The sequence below is a fragment of the Ilyonectria robusta genome, assembly GCF_021365365.1.
Source record: "Ilyonectria robusta strain PMI_751 chromosome Unknown BGZ61scaffold_32, whole genome shotgun sequence".
Lineage (NCBI taxonomy): Eukaryota > Fungi > Ascomycota > Sordariomycetes > Hypocreales > Nectriaceae > Ilyonectria > Ilyonectria robusta.
The window spans coordinates 170,845-184,786 of record NW_025764466.1 but is presented as its reverse complement, the minus strand read 5'-3'; the positions used below and the strand labels follow the sequence as shown (position 1 = coordinate 184,786).

The following is a 13,942-nucleotide window of genomic DNA, read 5'->3' as shown; positions in this document are numbered from 1 at the left end:
AATTAATTGATTAAATGGAGATAATGTAGGTAGAGGGATTTTTGTCACGCAAGCTTATTTGTCACGCAAGCTTATCATGTACGTTATAACTATAAATTTTAATATTAACTATAAAAAAAATTAGCTTCTCTAACTCTTAAATCTTAAAAATTCTAAAAATTATACTTAAAATTAGCTTTTAATTTAAATATCTTAAAAAATAAATAAAAAATATTAAAATAGCTTTTTAATATTAATTCTTAAGATATTTAAGTTACTTTTAAAAAAAATAAAAATAATAATATATCAAAATACCCTATTAAAAGCTAAGATCTAAATTCTTTAATAAATAAATAAAACTCTTAATAAGCAGTATAGAGTAAAAAGAACCCACCTATATAAAGAAAAGAAGATAACTATAAATAAGAGGAAGGATAAAATAGATTAGAGAGATATTAATGTATAGGTAGTGGTTGAATTATCGAGAAGTAGTGGTCAACGGAGGTCGACGATGCCGAGGGAAAGGCGCTGTAGAACTTGTAGAAAGGCAGGTTATAATGCAAGGACCTATCAGGCTATTATTAAGACCTCTAGAGAAGAGTATAGCAATTAGTTTTAATTGATTGACTGGGTTGTTGTGGTTTTATTGAGGTTTTAATTTAAAGGGTAGGGAAAAGTGCGTCGCTTGCTTGTCAGCGTCGCTCGCTTATCAAGTACGTTAAATGAATAATTCAATATATATATTTTTAAAGATTTAACTAGAAATATTGTAAGATTTACGATATTTAATTCATTTTAACTAAATAGAAAGTATTCTTAAAATATAATAAAAATTTGCACGCCACTCTAAAACGGACGGTGACGGCGATATTGACGGAGACAAGCGATGAAGACGGAGGCACAGGTGGGGGACGAAGACGACCATAGTAGGTGGATAGGGATGATGGGAAGCGATAACGCCATGGCGGAGAAACCATCAAGAGGATAGGGTGGATAGGGTTGCAGTATAAACTCACTCTTCCTTTAGCAGATATGAGTCTGCCACAATTACAGCGGCCCATCCTATTTTACTTGATAAAGCATTAAGGATTCTGTCAATACACCTAGACTGCAGGACATGGTCCCTGTTCTTGGAATCAGCCGTACTGAGGGATTTGTGATCATGCCTCAGACCAAAAACTATCAGTGTAGAGTGAGAGAGGTAAACTGAACTTGTAGTCCATGCACTAGTCGTCTGCACTGCAGTGTGAACCAATAGTCTGGTTGATAGTGCGCACTTTTAGGAGCGCTGATCTTCCAGCGTTCGGCGGATCTCTTCAAGCAAAACCATAGCTAGTTCTGCTCGAGGCATCGTGTAAGCGGTAATGGTACGGACTGGAGTAAACCTCCCTGTTAAATACTAGCTGTATAGTTATAATTGACTGAACATCTCCATATCTATCAACTCCGCAATTCAGCTTTACCTCCAGCCCAGCTTTCTAGTATTGATAAGCAGGACAACTGGTTGACCATTATTATCTGACTTAGTGATAGTTGCATGATGACGAACACGACCCATGATGTGATTGAGCGTGGAAGGTATTTCGCGCTGAGTGCTGTGACTCGCTTGACATATTAAATCAGGTATGGACTACTTCTATCCTTCTGTCCACTTCTGTTCAGTCCACTTCTGATCAGTCATGCCGAGGTTAGTTAATGGTCACACTTTGTCAGAACGGCCCAGTCTCATCAAATATCCGACTTCGTTAAAGCCCCAATTTTACTCAAAGCTCCAGTTTCAACCAAACGTCTAGTTTTGTGAAAGGTCGAAAATGGATCTTGGGCCAGCAGATCGGACCATCTTAGTCTTAAGGTTTCAACACTCAGGAGCGCCTAGGTTCGCGGGGCCCCGTGACATGAGAACTCGCGACATCCTGCGAGAATAACCAAGCAGTCTGTATAGCGCCAAACCAGAAACACGTCCGCATCTCAGTCCACTGTAGTGAAGCTGTCAAGGGTAAGAATCACAACCATCGTGAATAGCTTCACTCAACATGAACGCTACACCATACCTAACGTCAGGCAACAGTCTGCTGCTTATGAATTGGCAGACTGAACACAGCGATAAGAGACTGACTCTCGTCTCTCCTGTAGATGGTAAATCAAGCACTCATTTGATCCTAATAGCCCATCAGTACCTGCAACAGAAGCAAACGACGAAAATGAACCAGTAAAGCCACATAGCTGAAGTGCCATGACTCAATCGCCAACTTCCGCATCACTTACGACATTCCCAGATGATTGTCTACCTCCAGAATTCGATTACGAGTCACGCGATGCCCTTTTCAAATCGATCAATGCGTGGGCAGCGACACGAGGATACGCGTTCACAACGGGAAAGCTAAACCAGTCAACCAGATGCGCCTTGTCCCTCCCGCTCTTGTCAACTTCTCCTCTCTTACCCCGGATAGCGCCTGTGATAGCCCAGCCGTGTGACATTAGTGCGCGTCCGAGCGAGTTGTAGCGCAAAGCCACACAATCCGACTTCCGGGGTAAGTTTTTAGTTCCCCCGGAGGCATCCTGGCTCTTTTTGACGCTAGTGAGTTGGCGCAAATCGGCCTTGCTAACTTCGAGTGCTGGAATTAGATACACGGTGAGGGTTTTCAGGACGCCGGAGTCAAGCCAATACGTGGTGTTACCCCAGACCTTCCCACTCCCCCGCAACTTCCCCAGAGTCCCCGGGCCGACCCTCATAACAGATCCCAGTTCCAGAACTACGATTCGCTGCTTAGACAGTCGTGTGAGCCGGATGAGAATGGAGAGGGGCCTCTTTAGGTGCTGCTAAACCTAAGAAAACAATGGAATGTTGACCAACTACAATGTTGAGCTAAATATATGAGGATGGCTCCCCCGATCCCACTAGGTACTGAGCGAGGCAACAAGAATAGTTGCCACATTTACTGCTTTGCTAGACAACGTGACTTTCCCTACGATCTTACTCCGCATAGCTCTTACAACATCCCCGCCCTGAGACCGTGGTCCCGGCTGTCCGGCAGCGACGGCCGCAGCCGCTGTCTACATCATGCATAGAGACGGGCTCTACGCCCGTCCCAGGCCAGAAATCAAGCGCTTCTGATTTTGCCCCGTCCATTCTGGGCAACAATGGCCTAAAGAAACGGATTGAGATCCTATGTATTTCCAGATGACTCGGCGGAAGTGTCCGATGAGGAATTTCCAATCGAATGTAGTATATTTGTCATACAGTTCTTTTTTTTTTTTTTTTTTTTTTTTTAAAAAAAAAAAAAAAAATTGCGCGCATGCATGTTCCGCAGATCCGCACGGACAACTTGAGCTAGCATTCTTGCTGACATGATGCTGGGATGAGGCTCAAATTCCAGCCCGCAGGAAAATGCTCAGCAGCTTGACCCGCGGGCAATGATGCGTGCATTGATTGCATTTCGTTAAAATCCCAATTCAGCTAGCTGGCTTTTATTCAATGTAGTCATACAGCTTGAACATGACGAATCTACAGCATTCCCCGTTCAATGCCAAACATTTTAATTGTGCATTTGTAATTCCTTATCGGACGCCTTCTAACAACAAAAATCTTTGTCCGATACGGAGTTGGCGTGTCCGGCTTGCAATCTGACGGTGCCGATCCCGACTACGGTCGGAATAAATGCCACCCTACCCGACGTGGGCCCCTTAGTTGCTCATGACTCTCTGTCGATAACAAGACATGGCACTCAGCGATTGAGATTGGATGCTTGATGATTTAGAATTCGCCGCTAGCCGGAATAGACGACGGGTTCATTACAGGATCACGACGCTTTACCTTAGGCGGCAAAGGGCCAAGGGAATCAATGTTTTCCTTGAAGTAACACGAAATGAGGGGGAAGCCAAGTGGGCCCTCAGCCTGTGTCAAGTCATTCTTTAGCTTGTGATTCCAGCAAGTCTTGACATGGAATTTCACCTCCACAATTCCTCCTTCAACAAATATACAACTTCTTTTATCCCAAAGAATATCGCCCCCACTTCATGGCATGCAATTAATTTCTTTAATAAATCATATACACACCAAATAGCCTCGTTTCAGCTATGGCGGCCGAGAAATCCGAAGTCGATGTGGACATGAGGTCCTCAGACGGCACCGAAAGCCAGCCAGCGCCGATCGATCACCAAGCCGAGAAACGGCTCGTCCGTAAGATTGACAAGTACATTGTTCCAATGGTTATGATGACCTACCTTCTCTGCTTCCTGGACCGCACAAACATAGGAAACGCACGCCTCTTTGGGCTCGAAGAGGACCTGAAGCTGCACGGAGACCAGTACCAGATCGCCGTCGCCGTGCTGTTCATTCCCTACGTCCTAGTCGAAGTCCCCAGCAACATGCTGCTCAAAAAGTTCACTCCCTCCAAGTGGCTGGCCACGATTACGGTTAGCTGGGGCATAGTGTCCACCATGATGGGAATAGTGCAGAGTTTTGGCGGGCTCATCGCCTGTCGCCTGCTGCTGGGTTTGCTCGAGGGAGGTCTCTTTCCGGGCCTGACTGTCTACCTCACAATGTTCTACACAAAGCAGGAACTTGCGCTGAGAATCGGTTACTTATTTGTCAGCTCTGCACTGGCGGGTGCATGTGGAGGGCTTCTGGCGTATGGTATTGGGTTCGCAGACGGCACGGCCGGCCTTTCAGGATGGCGATGGGTGTTTATCCTTGAGGGTACATCTTGCCCCGAAAAAGAGGACGATTTTTTGGCCACTTGACTGACGAAACCTGCTCCTAGGCATCCCAACTGTTCTCTTTGGCATAGCAATTTGGCTGTTTCTTGCCGACAGCCCAGAGACTGCATGGTATTTAAATGACGACGAGAAACGGCTGCTCGTTGCTAGACTTGAGCGTCAGACTGGCTTTTATCAAGAATTTGACAAGAAGGACGCCATCTTGGCCTTCAAGGACTGGAAAGTCTGGCTCTTTGCCGCAGCGCAATTTGGAGTCAACTCGATGCTATACAGCTACTCTGTCTTTCTCCCATCCATCATCAAAGGTGCAGTCACTGAATAACCAATACCACGCATGAAACTAACATGGACTCTCGACAGGTCTTGGACACTGGACTGCCCCGCAATCGCAAGCACTCACGGTGCCATGCTATATCCTCGGGGCTATCAGCTACCTCACCGTGGCAAAGCTCTCCGACATGCATCAACTTCGAGGCGTCTACCAGATCGCATTTGCTTCAATATGCATTGTCGGCTACGGGATATCCCTCGCTAACGTGGGATCTGCCGTCCACTACTTTGCAACTTTTTTGATCTCGCTTGGCCTATTCGTGGCGGTTGGAATCCCTCTGGCATGGCTGCCCTCCAACAACCCTCGATATGGCAAGCGTACAACGGCGACTGCGATCCAGATTATGGTTTGCAATTGTTCGGGTATCGTAGCACCTTTCGTAAGTTTTTTTCCTCAAGCCACTTGATCTACAGAATATTAATACCCATGCCTGTAGCTTTATCCAACCTCGGATGCTCCACGCTACGTAATGGGTTACTCAGTATCAATTGCATTGTTGGGCTATGGAATCCTCATCTACGGCTTCATGTCGCTGTATCTAAATCACGTTAACCAGCGGCGTAAGGCAGGCAAGGAAGACCACAAAATTGTTGGATTGTCAGAGGAGCAAATTAATGCTCTAGGAGATAAGAGTCCAAGGTTTGTGTATACTATTTGAATAGCTACTAGTTCCTAGTTAGCCGTGTTTTATAGTAGCCTACCGTTGCCGAGTTCATTTCAAATCTTTTTTACGAATGCGGCGCTTGCGATATGGGTAACATAGGAGAGAGCGTCGCGCGGGCGGATAGGAGGCCTTCTCCGCCCCCAAAGAGGCCTGTCAAAATGAAGGGCCGTTTTCGAAAAGAGTTGGGCGGAGGGCAGTGGCCAATTTCATGGTCCTGTCGTGTCTGACTAGGTTGGTACCTAAAACACTGCGGAAGCCATCAATGCAGGACTTGATCTTGAGATACATGCTCCACTCTTGCAAAAGGGAAGCAGTTGCTTCAGGCAATTTAGCCTTACTTTGACAAGCACCGATAAGCTCTATGTATTTTCAACACACATCCCCCTGGTGTAATAGATCATGTCAAGTACAAACAAATTAAATGACACCTAGCTCTCAGCTCGCGGTATCGTCACCTCCTCATATCCCTATCCTCTCCCATTGTACAAGAGCTGTCTATCGCAACGACCACATCTCTACGTGATTGGCAGGGAGGACACCCGGCTCGCCAATACTCAAATGATTCGAGCGTCTTCTTGACACCACTGTACCATCCAACAGGTATGTCGAGGTTAGACCGCGCCGCTGCCAGTAGAAGGCAGGTCTCCTTTAACTCGTTTCAGAGCTGCAGCCACAAGCCATGACTACGATGTGTCAGGTGGCAGTGTTGAAGATATCTAAGACCATTGTTCAACCCTTTATGAGCCAACTCCAGGATAGCTGCGCTGCAGTGCACCTGTGACTGCGCGGAAGAAAGACCTGCTGAAGGACTTACCGGCTTCTCTCTTACCGATGTCTCGATTACCGACAACCGATCAAGAATTTTCAGGCTCGCACGATCAAACGACGACGCATCACGGGCATCGTAACGGCATTGCGCCCCGATCGGTCGGCAGAAAGAACAAGCAGGTCTTGCATGATCGCTAGAAGTAAAGTATTCAGGTTAATGCTCTTTCGCAGTGTATTAAGTATGGGACTGAAAAGGCCTCCACGACTCTCAGCCGATCGATACATACTATTCGTCTTCCTTTCTCGGCATGTGAAGCATGCGGTAACCGCCCTTCGTCTTGGATAACCAGTTCTTGGCAAGACTCGGCCGTCTTCCTCTCCCAATAACGCCAGATGAGGTTGAACTTGGGCTTATACACATGCAATTGATTCGGCGCGTTCAAAATGGCGGTTCCTCCTGAAGCTGCTGGTGAGTGATCAAGGTGAAAAGAACCGCCAGACTAGGAAGAGTTCAACTCCAGTTCAGTGAGCGGGGTAGTTCTGTAATTGCACTTCGTTTTTGGCCTACGTTGTGAATCTGACTCAGTAATGTTGGGCAAAACCTTCCATGATGTTTTTTTTTTCAACATTTGTCTACTACTATTTTAAAGCACGGCATCCCAGCTGGAGCAACATGCCGCTCTGTCTCTATTTGTAATAAGACACTTGGGTGTAAAATTGTAATGATGTTTATGCTATACAGGTGGTATAGGGTAGGCAGGGTCGAGCGGGGTTGGAATGGCTGGCGATGATTATGTTATCTCAGGCCCCTGCTCAAGGGTTACCTTGGGGCTCAATACTTGGAGTGTGGATTCCTAGGTAAACTATGCTGGCTCACAGTATATTGTGAAAGGACGAAGAAGAAGCCCAGCAGCGTAATGGAGCTATGTGATAAAAGAATATTGTTCATAGGGTATCAAAGTACGAGTTGGTTTCGGTTATGTAGCCTAAATACCCAGCGTGAAATAGTTGCACCTTCTTTCATCGAGATCTCTCACATAAATTGTAAAGGCGTGTTTGATATCTGTGTTGTGTATGCAAAGCTCTCCGGGGCTCTGACGTCGAATTACATACTACGGGACCCGGAGTCGAGGGCTTCGACTGTTTTTGGCAATACTACTCAGCCAATCGTCAACGACACCCACAAAAGGCTTACGTAGATAGTAGCGACCGCAGAGTCCAGCTGCAGGAAGTGGTTCGGATTGGAGGAAATTGGAAGCATTGCGGCAGTAGTGTTCCGTATAACAGATGGCAATTTTGTTACTGGCCGTAACAAGACACGCACATCGTAGGGTCAGAAAAGGAAGGTGGTGAGATTGAATTGCGCCATTAGCAGCTGCTGACTTCTCGAGCATGCCAGGTCCATTAATCAGCGCAGTGGATCCTCCAGTGCCTATCCATGTCAACTAAAAAATTTGCACTTCTTACCTGATGTTGTCGGGAGCAACTCGGCATTTCGCCACCATGAGCCTTGATATGAACAGCTCTAAGCCGCAGCATGAGAAAGGAGACATCTCGTCCCATGATCCCTTCGAAGTTGTTGCTGGCTGCCGCAAATCGGAGCTCGCACTCGTTCAAACTCGGAGCGTAACATCCAAGCTGGGCGAAACGCCCAACTCCCCCGCCTTCAGAATCGCCACAGGCAGTGCCGTTGGCGATGCAGATAAGCAGACGCCCTTCATGCTCCTGTCCAAGCAGACGGGAGGATCAGACATTGGCAAAAGCCTGTGGACAAATGACCTGGAAAGGGACTTGGTGGCCGGCAAGGTCCAATTTCTTGTCCACAGTTTGAAAGACATGCCGACAACGCTACCACCCAAATGTCTTCTTGGAGCTGTCCCTGAGCGCGAGGACCCTTCTGATGCCGTTATAATGAGGTCCGACTCGGAATTCAAATCCATCGATCAATTGCCACCTGGTTCCATCGTTGGATCAAGCTCTTTACGACGAAAAGCTCTAGTGCAGCGAAATTGGCCTCATTTGAAGGTAGTGGAATGTCGCGGCAATGTGTAAGTCTTGCTTAATTTTCTTCTCGCTACTACCGACTGCATTCATCAGAACAATCATGATCTAATAAGTGCCGTATACTTTAGAGATACTCGCCTTAATAAGCTTGATGCACCTGGTTCACAGTTTTCATGTATTCTCTTAGCGACCGCAGGGCTATTACGACTAGGACTCGGCCATCGGATCACACAGCGACTTGATCCTAGTATATTCCCGTATGCTGTCGGCCAAGGTGCTCTTGGCATCGAGGTTAGCACGGAACGTCAAGATATACTAAAGCTTGTCGACTATGTGGACCATAAACCGTCGAGATGGCGCGGCATGGCGGAGAGGGCAATGCTTCGAAGTCTTCAAGGAGGATGCTCGTCCCCAATTGGCGTTTGGTCTTCCCTTGAGCCTCGGGAAGAAAACGAGCCAGCAGACACACGACAAGAACAAGAAAGAGGCTGTGATACTGGTAACCTTGGCGTGCGAGTCCGCCTGCGAGCCACGGTTCTCCACGTAGAAGGAACGTCGCACATTTTTGCTGAGGATGTGGGCACTGTCCAGTGCGACAGCGAAGCAGAGAAACTCGGTGTCTCAGTTGCGGATATGCTTCTCCACAAGGGAGTGCGGGATCTGTTGCCAAAACAATTTTGATCCAATTTGTACCTGAATGTAGCTTTCATGAGAAGCGATCAAGTATACACCTTGGGGTGGGCCGTTGTTATCAACTCATACTGACGATAGACTGAAAGTTGAGGTCCTTGATGATTTGGCAGATGGAGCAAGGAGTATCAATACAATTGGCGATGCCCGCATTGAACGGTTCAATGAGATAGTGTCTGGAAAATTATCGCCACTCAGTATAAGCCTTGGTTTCTGCTTTCGCGCTCGAAATACAATAAGTACAGTACGGCAATATTGGAGGCTATTCGTATGCAATCAGTATCTTGTGAGAGCTTCTTGGACGTGGATAATTTCTTACGGTAATGTATATAGGACAGTGGAAATCCGAGTTCAAAAACTACAAATCAGGGACAACGAGAATCAAGAATGTGAGTCTTTGACTTTATTGCCCGGATCACCCTCTATTCTAGTCTCTCATACACAATCGCGGATACATCTATTCAAAGCAGTGATGCTATTAATTTAAATTAGATAACTAGTTTAACACATTTAACTTGCAACGACGTTGAATTTGTACGTAAATGCCGGGGTTTGACATAATTTGAAGATTTGAGCAATTTACAGTAGATAATAACAGGAAGGTAAGTAACAATCTGGTAACCAGTACCCAACTATTGGTGAGCGTTAAATTCGGCCTGGAGCTGTTCACGCATCTTTGCATCTCGCTGCCGTAGGATCTGAACTCTGTCCCTGAGCACACGGCCAACCGTGTTAAAGTCGACAACAGGGTCCGTCATGGCCTGCCTCAGAAGAACAACCATCATTGCGGGGTTAGACACTACAAACTCCAGGAGTGCCATGGACGACGCCGACTTGCTTCCCTGTCGCACAAGCTGTACGGGACTGGCTCTAATGCGTGACGATTTCCTCAGGGGGTCGGCCCCGCGGCGACAGAGGAGCGTGGCCGTCTTGGGCATGTCTTCGTTGAAGAGCACAAGGTAGTCCAAGGGGGTGAGATCCCATTCGTCCGGGGTGTCGATGTTATCGACGTATTTCAGGATCTTGAATAGAATTCTTTCCATATTCATATCTTGCGAGGAGGTTGGCTTGCAGGTCGTCCCTGGTTTGGGGTCTGAGCCCTGCAGGAAAAGATGTAATGGCGTGGCTGGATTAAGTAAACAAAATTTGTTAGCATAGTATGGAATTTAGCTTGCAAGTTCGTCATACCTCCGTTTCTGTCTTGGTGGTTCATCATTGCCCGGAGAGTGCTTGGAGACAATTGTTCAATGTGATCAACGAGCGTGCAGAATGCCCGTTTGTTCACAAGGCTTGCGCATAGATGGAGGACGGTTTGGTTTAAGAGCTTCCGGAGGGTTGGCACGGCCCCTGCATTCAGGAGCATCTTGATGATTCTCGAATTACCTTCAGCGGCGGCCAGGTGGATAGGCCCCTCTCCCAGGAAACTTCTATTCTCGATCATCTTGGAGGCGCCTGGTAGTTCCAGGATGTATTTAACAGCGTGGAAGCTGTTGCGGTAAGACATCAGAGAAAGGATCGTTTCGCCGTACTCGTTCTGTCGCACTGGATCTGCACCCCAGTCTGATATGAACCACCTTGCAAGGGGCATGCGGTTGAAGATGGCGGCCTGGAAGAGAGGTTTTTCCATGAATGACTGAAGGTCTCCGATTTTGGACTTGGGTTGGGTCGCTACGCTGTGTAGCACCATTTCGGCGATGAGCCATCCATAGGCGATATCCTGTGGCGTCTTGATCGACTGGATGAACTCAGGCTGCAGTCCCAAGTAGTATCGTGAGAAGATTGTTTTTCTAGCAACGTCTGGTTCTCGTGGTTGGCAGGCTTGACATAAGATATGCCTGAGAGTCTCTCGTGAGATATTGTTGTGTTCACGATCGAGGATCAACATAGCTAGTAGGAATTCGGTCCGCCTCGTGCAGGCTGCCAGCTCGAGGGCTAACTTCAGCTCTTCGTCCGTAAGGGGCGGACGCAGTTCCAGGATGCCGAGGAACCTGTGGGCCAAGTCAGCTACCTAGTATTCGCTTCGCATTCTCCTCCGACTCGCGGACATCACTCACAGGCTCCAGTTTGACTGTACTACCGTGCACTGTACCGCTCGGCTCGAGAGCAACACCGAGTTGAATGCCGCCCTCGCCTTTGCCGCGTTATCCTTGTTCCTCATTTTCGGTATGAGATGGTTAAGCCAGTGGAGGAGGTCTCTATCCCCCTCGATCAAGAAGGCCTCAAGCGTTTCCAAACTAAATAGAGGAAGGACGTCTGCCCCGAGGTTGACTAGAGCTTCCAACGTATCTAAATTGTGCCGTAAGAGAGCGGCCTGGAGCGCATATTCCTGGCCTGGGTGGAATGGGGAGACAGCTTTCATGTTGACGTCAAGTTTGTATGTCTGGACGAGATCTCGTACCACGTCCGCTGTACCGTAGATGGCTACTCGGCAGAGGGTTTCTGGTCCCGGGACCTGTCTCAAGGACTCTTGTGCCGTGCGGAACTTCTCGAACGTTCTCTCTTTGGCGCCTTCGATGGTTCCCCAGCCCTTGCCATCGACCAGAATTGTATGATGGGGCGGGTAGGTTCCGCCCAGGACGTCTCTGACAAAGGCCTCGTGCAGGATGGCAATCTCGTGCTTTGTTCCGGTACCGGAATCCTTCAGGGTATGACCCTTGTTCATCGTATCAGATTTCGCGTAAAAGTCTTGGAAGCCGAGAAAGATACGTTTCTGAATTGGCGATGGCGGGCAAGTCTCCAACTTTTTGAAAACAAATTTTCCAGTTAGAGACGCTATCAACCATTCTTTGTGAGTTAGTTCATCGACAAGAACCGCGGCAGATTTACGAAAACAAGTGTACAGGTAGTTGACCTGTGCGTGATGGTTACCGAGTTTTGCAGCCTCTAGCAACAGTTCTTGCCCCTTTGTTGATTGCTCGTCACGTATTGAGAGCTGAGCGAGATACCAGGCTGCCTCGGCCCGCTCCTCCTTTGAGGCATCTTTTGACTGGAGTGTGGCCTCGTGAGAGGTTTTCATCATGACAGAAACGTCTGATGAAACCATTTCCTGGTCGCGCGGCATCTGCATCTTGATTTAGTGCAAAGATACAGGATTGAAAGACTTGGAGGGACTAACCTCACTCGTCCTGCTGGCAGAACCGAGTTCTCCGTACAGATTGTAACGGATGGAAGTCTCTACCTTGGACCGATTCTCAAACTCGAGCTTTACGTCTTCGATATCCTTCTTAGACCAAAGATCCCCGGAAATCTTTTCTCCATCCCACGTAAGATCGCTAGACTCGAGAAGCCGCCGCCGTGTTCTAGCTTCCGTTAGCCGCATGTCTGAGTACCCGCGATGCTAGGCTGTGTGTTACCGCAGCTTTCCCGGGATATCAGCGTTGAAACGGTTCAATCTTTGGCTCGGCTGGGGATGAAGAAGATGATTCATGCACTCCACGATAGACAAGATCGCGTCGTCGTCATCAGTTGCTTCGGTCATATCAGTTTCAAACATGAACGCTGCCTATTAGGCACACCATGTTAGAGAAACTCGTTGCAAATCGTTCGAGGATGTCCTACGTATTTGTCGCGGTCCGCCGATAGCTGCTCAAGCAGGTATCCGGACTCTTTCGCGGTGGTAATATTGCGTCGAGTCTCGCTGCTGTTGTCTGTCTCCTCACCAATGTGGGCGAAAGGCAATTTATCGTTGAGAACATACCAGAACATGAGACCCAGAGAGAAAACGTCTCGATAGCTTGGGTGGCCGCCGTCGTCTTTGGTCTTCTGACTGCCGAACTCGCAGCATTCCGGCGCGTTCCAGTACTCCGTCCCGCCGCTTGGCAAAGACTCTTTCCAGCTTCGCGAGAAAGCAAAGTCGGACAGCTTTGGAACAACATTCGTCCCTTGCTCAAATATAAGAACATTAGAAGGCTTCAAGTCACCATGAACGAGGGTAAGCAACTAGTACACCACGAGTCAGTCTTGTCAAGTTGTCGCATTGGGATGGGCCCGTGTGGTCGGTTCCTACATGTATAGCACCGAGCCCATCGGCGATTCCCGCGAGAATATCGGCCTTTTGGACTCCGCGCAGTTTCCGATTCTCGATAAGGCTTTGAAGGGTTGGAACATGTTCCGATGCTCTTTCGACGACGAGCGCCGGCAGTCCCTTTTCCGCCCACGTTATGCCAAGAAGCCTAACCTGAACGAAGGGTCAGCCAGATGGTCGTTTCATCAGAGTGCATAGGCAAGAACCAGGGGTCATACAATGTTGACATGGCTTCGGAGCGCACCGTGACAGAGCGCTCGGAGCTCGAGGGTGAAGTTGGCAAGAAGGGCGATCTCGTGTTGAGGGCGAGCGCGGAGATAATCTTCGGAATCCGCGAATCGGACTATCAACTGCTTGACGGCAACTACTTTTGGCTGCTTCTGACCTCGGCCACCTACTCTAGACTGCGATGCCTTCAAGACACGCTCCGAGACGACCATGGTAGCGCCTCGTCCCAGGATTCGACATACGCCCGCATCCTCGAATTCCGATGGAGTAATGATGGGAACGTCGGCTCTCAACACAAGATCGAGGAAGGAATGCCATACAAAAATCCGCTCTCGTCCCGTCGCCTGGACAATGCCGCCGGGATCTGTGGACTCTCGTGAGTAGACGTCCTCATCGATATATACCGAGTCTGAACTCGCCATCTTGGCAACGGAATTCAAGTCAATGGTCCGAGACAACGTGTTGAGTGTTCTTATCCGGCGAGAATGAATCAAAGTTGCGAGGAATCTGCGATCTGGCTGGGGCTCCTTTATCG

General features: G+C 48.2%; 4 protein-coding genes across 4 annotated transcripts; 2 read left to right on the top strand and 2 right to left on the bottom strand.

Moving 5' to 3' along the window:
* Window positions 1-3,959: 3,959 nt before the first annotated feature.
* On the top strand, window positions 3,960-5,740 carry BGZ61DRAFT_431749 (putative MFS transporter). Its single transcript, XM_046243864.1, has 4 exons — window positions 3,960-4,678; window positions 4,743-5,003; window positions 5,059-5,408; window positions 5,466-5,740. Exons 1-4 carry the CDS (start codon window positions 4,057-4,059, stop codon window positions 5,685-5,687), a joined length of 1,455 nt encoding a protein of 484 aa, XP_046096892.1. The 5' UTR covers window positions 3,960-4,056; the 3' UTR covers window positions 5,688-5,740.
* Window positions 5,741-6,280: 540 nt separating this feature from the next.
* On the bottom strand, window positions 6,281-6,925 carry BGZ61DRAFT_141989 (uncharacterized protein). Its single transcript, XM_046237286.1, has 3 exons — window positions 6,749-6,925; window positions 6,508-6,655; window positions 6,281-6,409 (listed from the first exon to the last, which is right to left on the bottom strand). The coding sequence occupies exons 1-3, from the start codon at window positions 6,880-6,882 to the stop codon at window positions 6,377-6,379; spliced, it is 315 nt and encodes a 104-aa protein (XP_046096891.1). The 5' UTR covers window positions 6,883-6,925; the 3' UTR covers window positions 6,281-6,376.
* Window positions 6,926-7,976: 1,051 nt separating this feature from the next.
* BGZ61DRAFT_367360 (porphobilinogen deaminase) lies at window positions 7,977-9,146 on the top strand (the record flags this gene model as incomplete). Its single annotated transcript, XM_046241778.1, has 2 exons — window positions 7,977-8,509; window positions 8,594-9,146. The coding sequence occupies 2 exons, from the start codon at window positions 7,977-7,979 to the stop codon at window positions 9,144-9,146; spliced, it is 1,086 nt and encodes a 361-aa protein (XP_046096890.1).
* A 641-nt stretch (window positions 9,147-9,787) lies between these two features.
* BGZ61DRAFT_539087 (uncharacterized protein) lies at window positions 9,788-13,829 on the bottom strand (the record flags this gene model as incomplete). Its single annotated transcript, XM_046254738.1, has 8 exons — window positions 9,788-10,281; window positions 10,344-11,143; window positions 11,210-12,216; window positions 12,271-12,454; window positions 12,509-12,657; window positions 12,714-13,094; window positions 13,162-13,332; window positions 13,398-13,829. 8 exons carry the CDS (start codon window positions 13,827-13,829, stop codon window positions 9,788-9,790), a joined length of 3,618 nt encoding a protein of 1,205 aa, XP_046096889.1.
* Window positions 13,830-13,942: the final 113 nt, after the last annotated feature.

Coding starts and splice junctions, on each gene's coding strand:
- BGZ61DRAFT_141989 (XM_046237286.1), bottom strand. CDS start 6,882: ATGTGTATAAGCCCAAGTTCAACCTCATCTGGCGTTATTGGGAGAGGA. Junction 6,656..6,748: donor CCGAGAAAGGAAGACGAATA/GTATGTATCGAT, acceptor CTTTACTTCTAG/CGATCATGCAAGACCTGCTT. Junction 6,410..6,507: donor CATCGGTAAGAGAGAAGCCG/GTAAGTCCTTCA, acceptor CAATGGTCTTAG/ATATCTTCAACACTGCCACC.
- BGZ61DRAFT_431749 (XM_046243864.1), top strand. CDS start 4,057: ATGGCGGCCGAGAAATCCGAAGTCGATGTGGACATGAGGTCCTCAGAC. Junction 4,679..4,742: donor ATGGGTGTTTATCCTTGAGG/GTACATCTTGCC, acceptor ACCTGCTCCTAG/GCATCCCAACTGTTCTCTTT. Junction 5,409..5,465: donor CGGGTATCGTAGCACCTTTC/GTAAGTTTTTTT, acceptor CCATGCCTGTAG/CTTTATCCAACCTCGGATGC.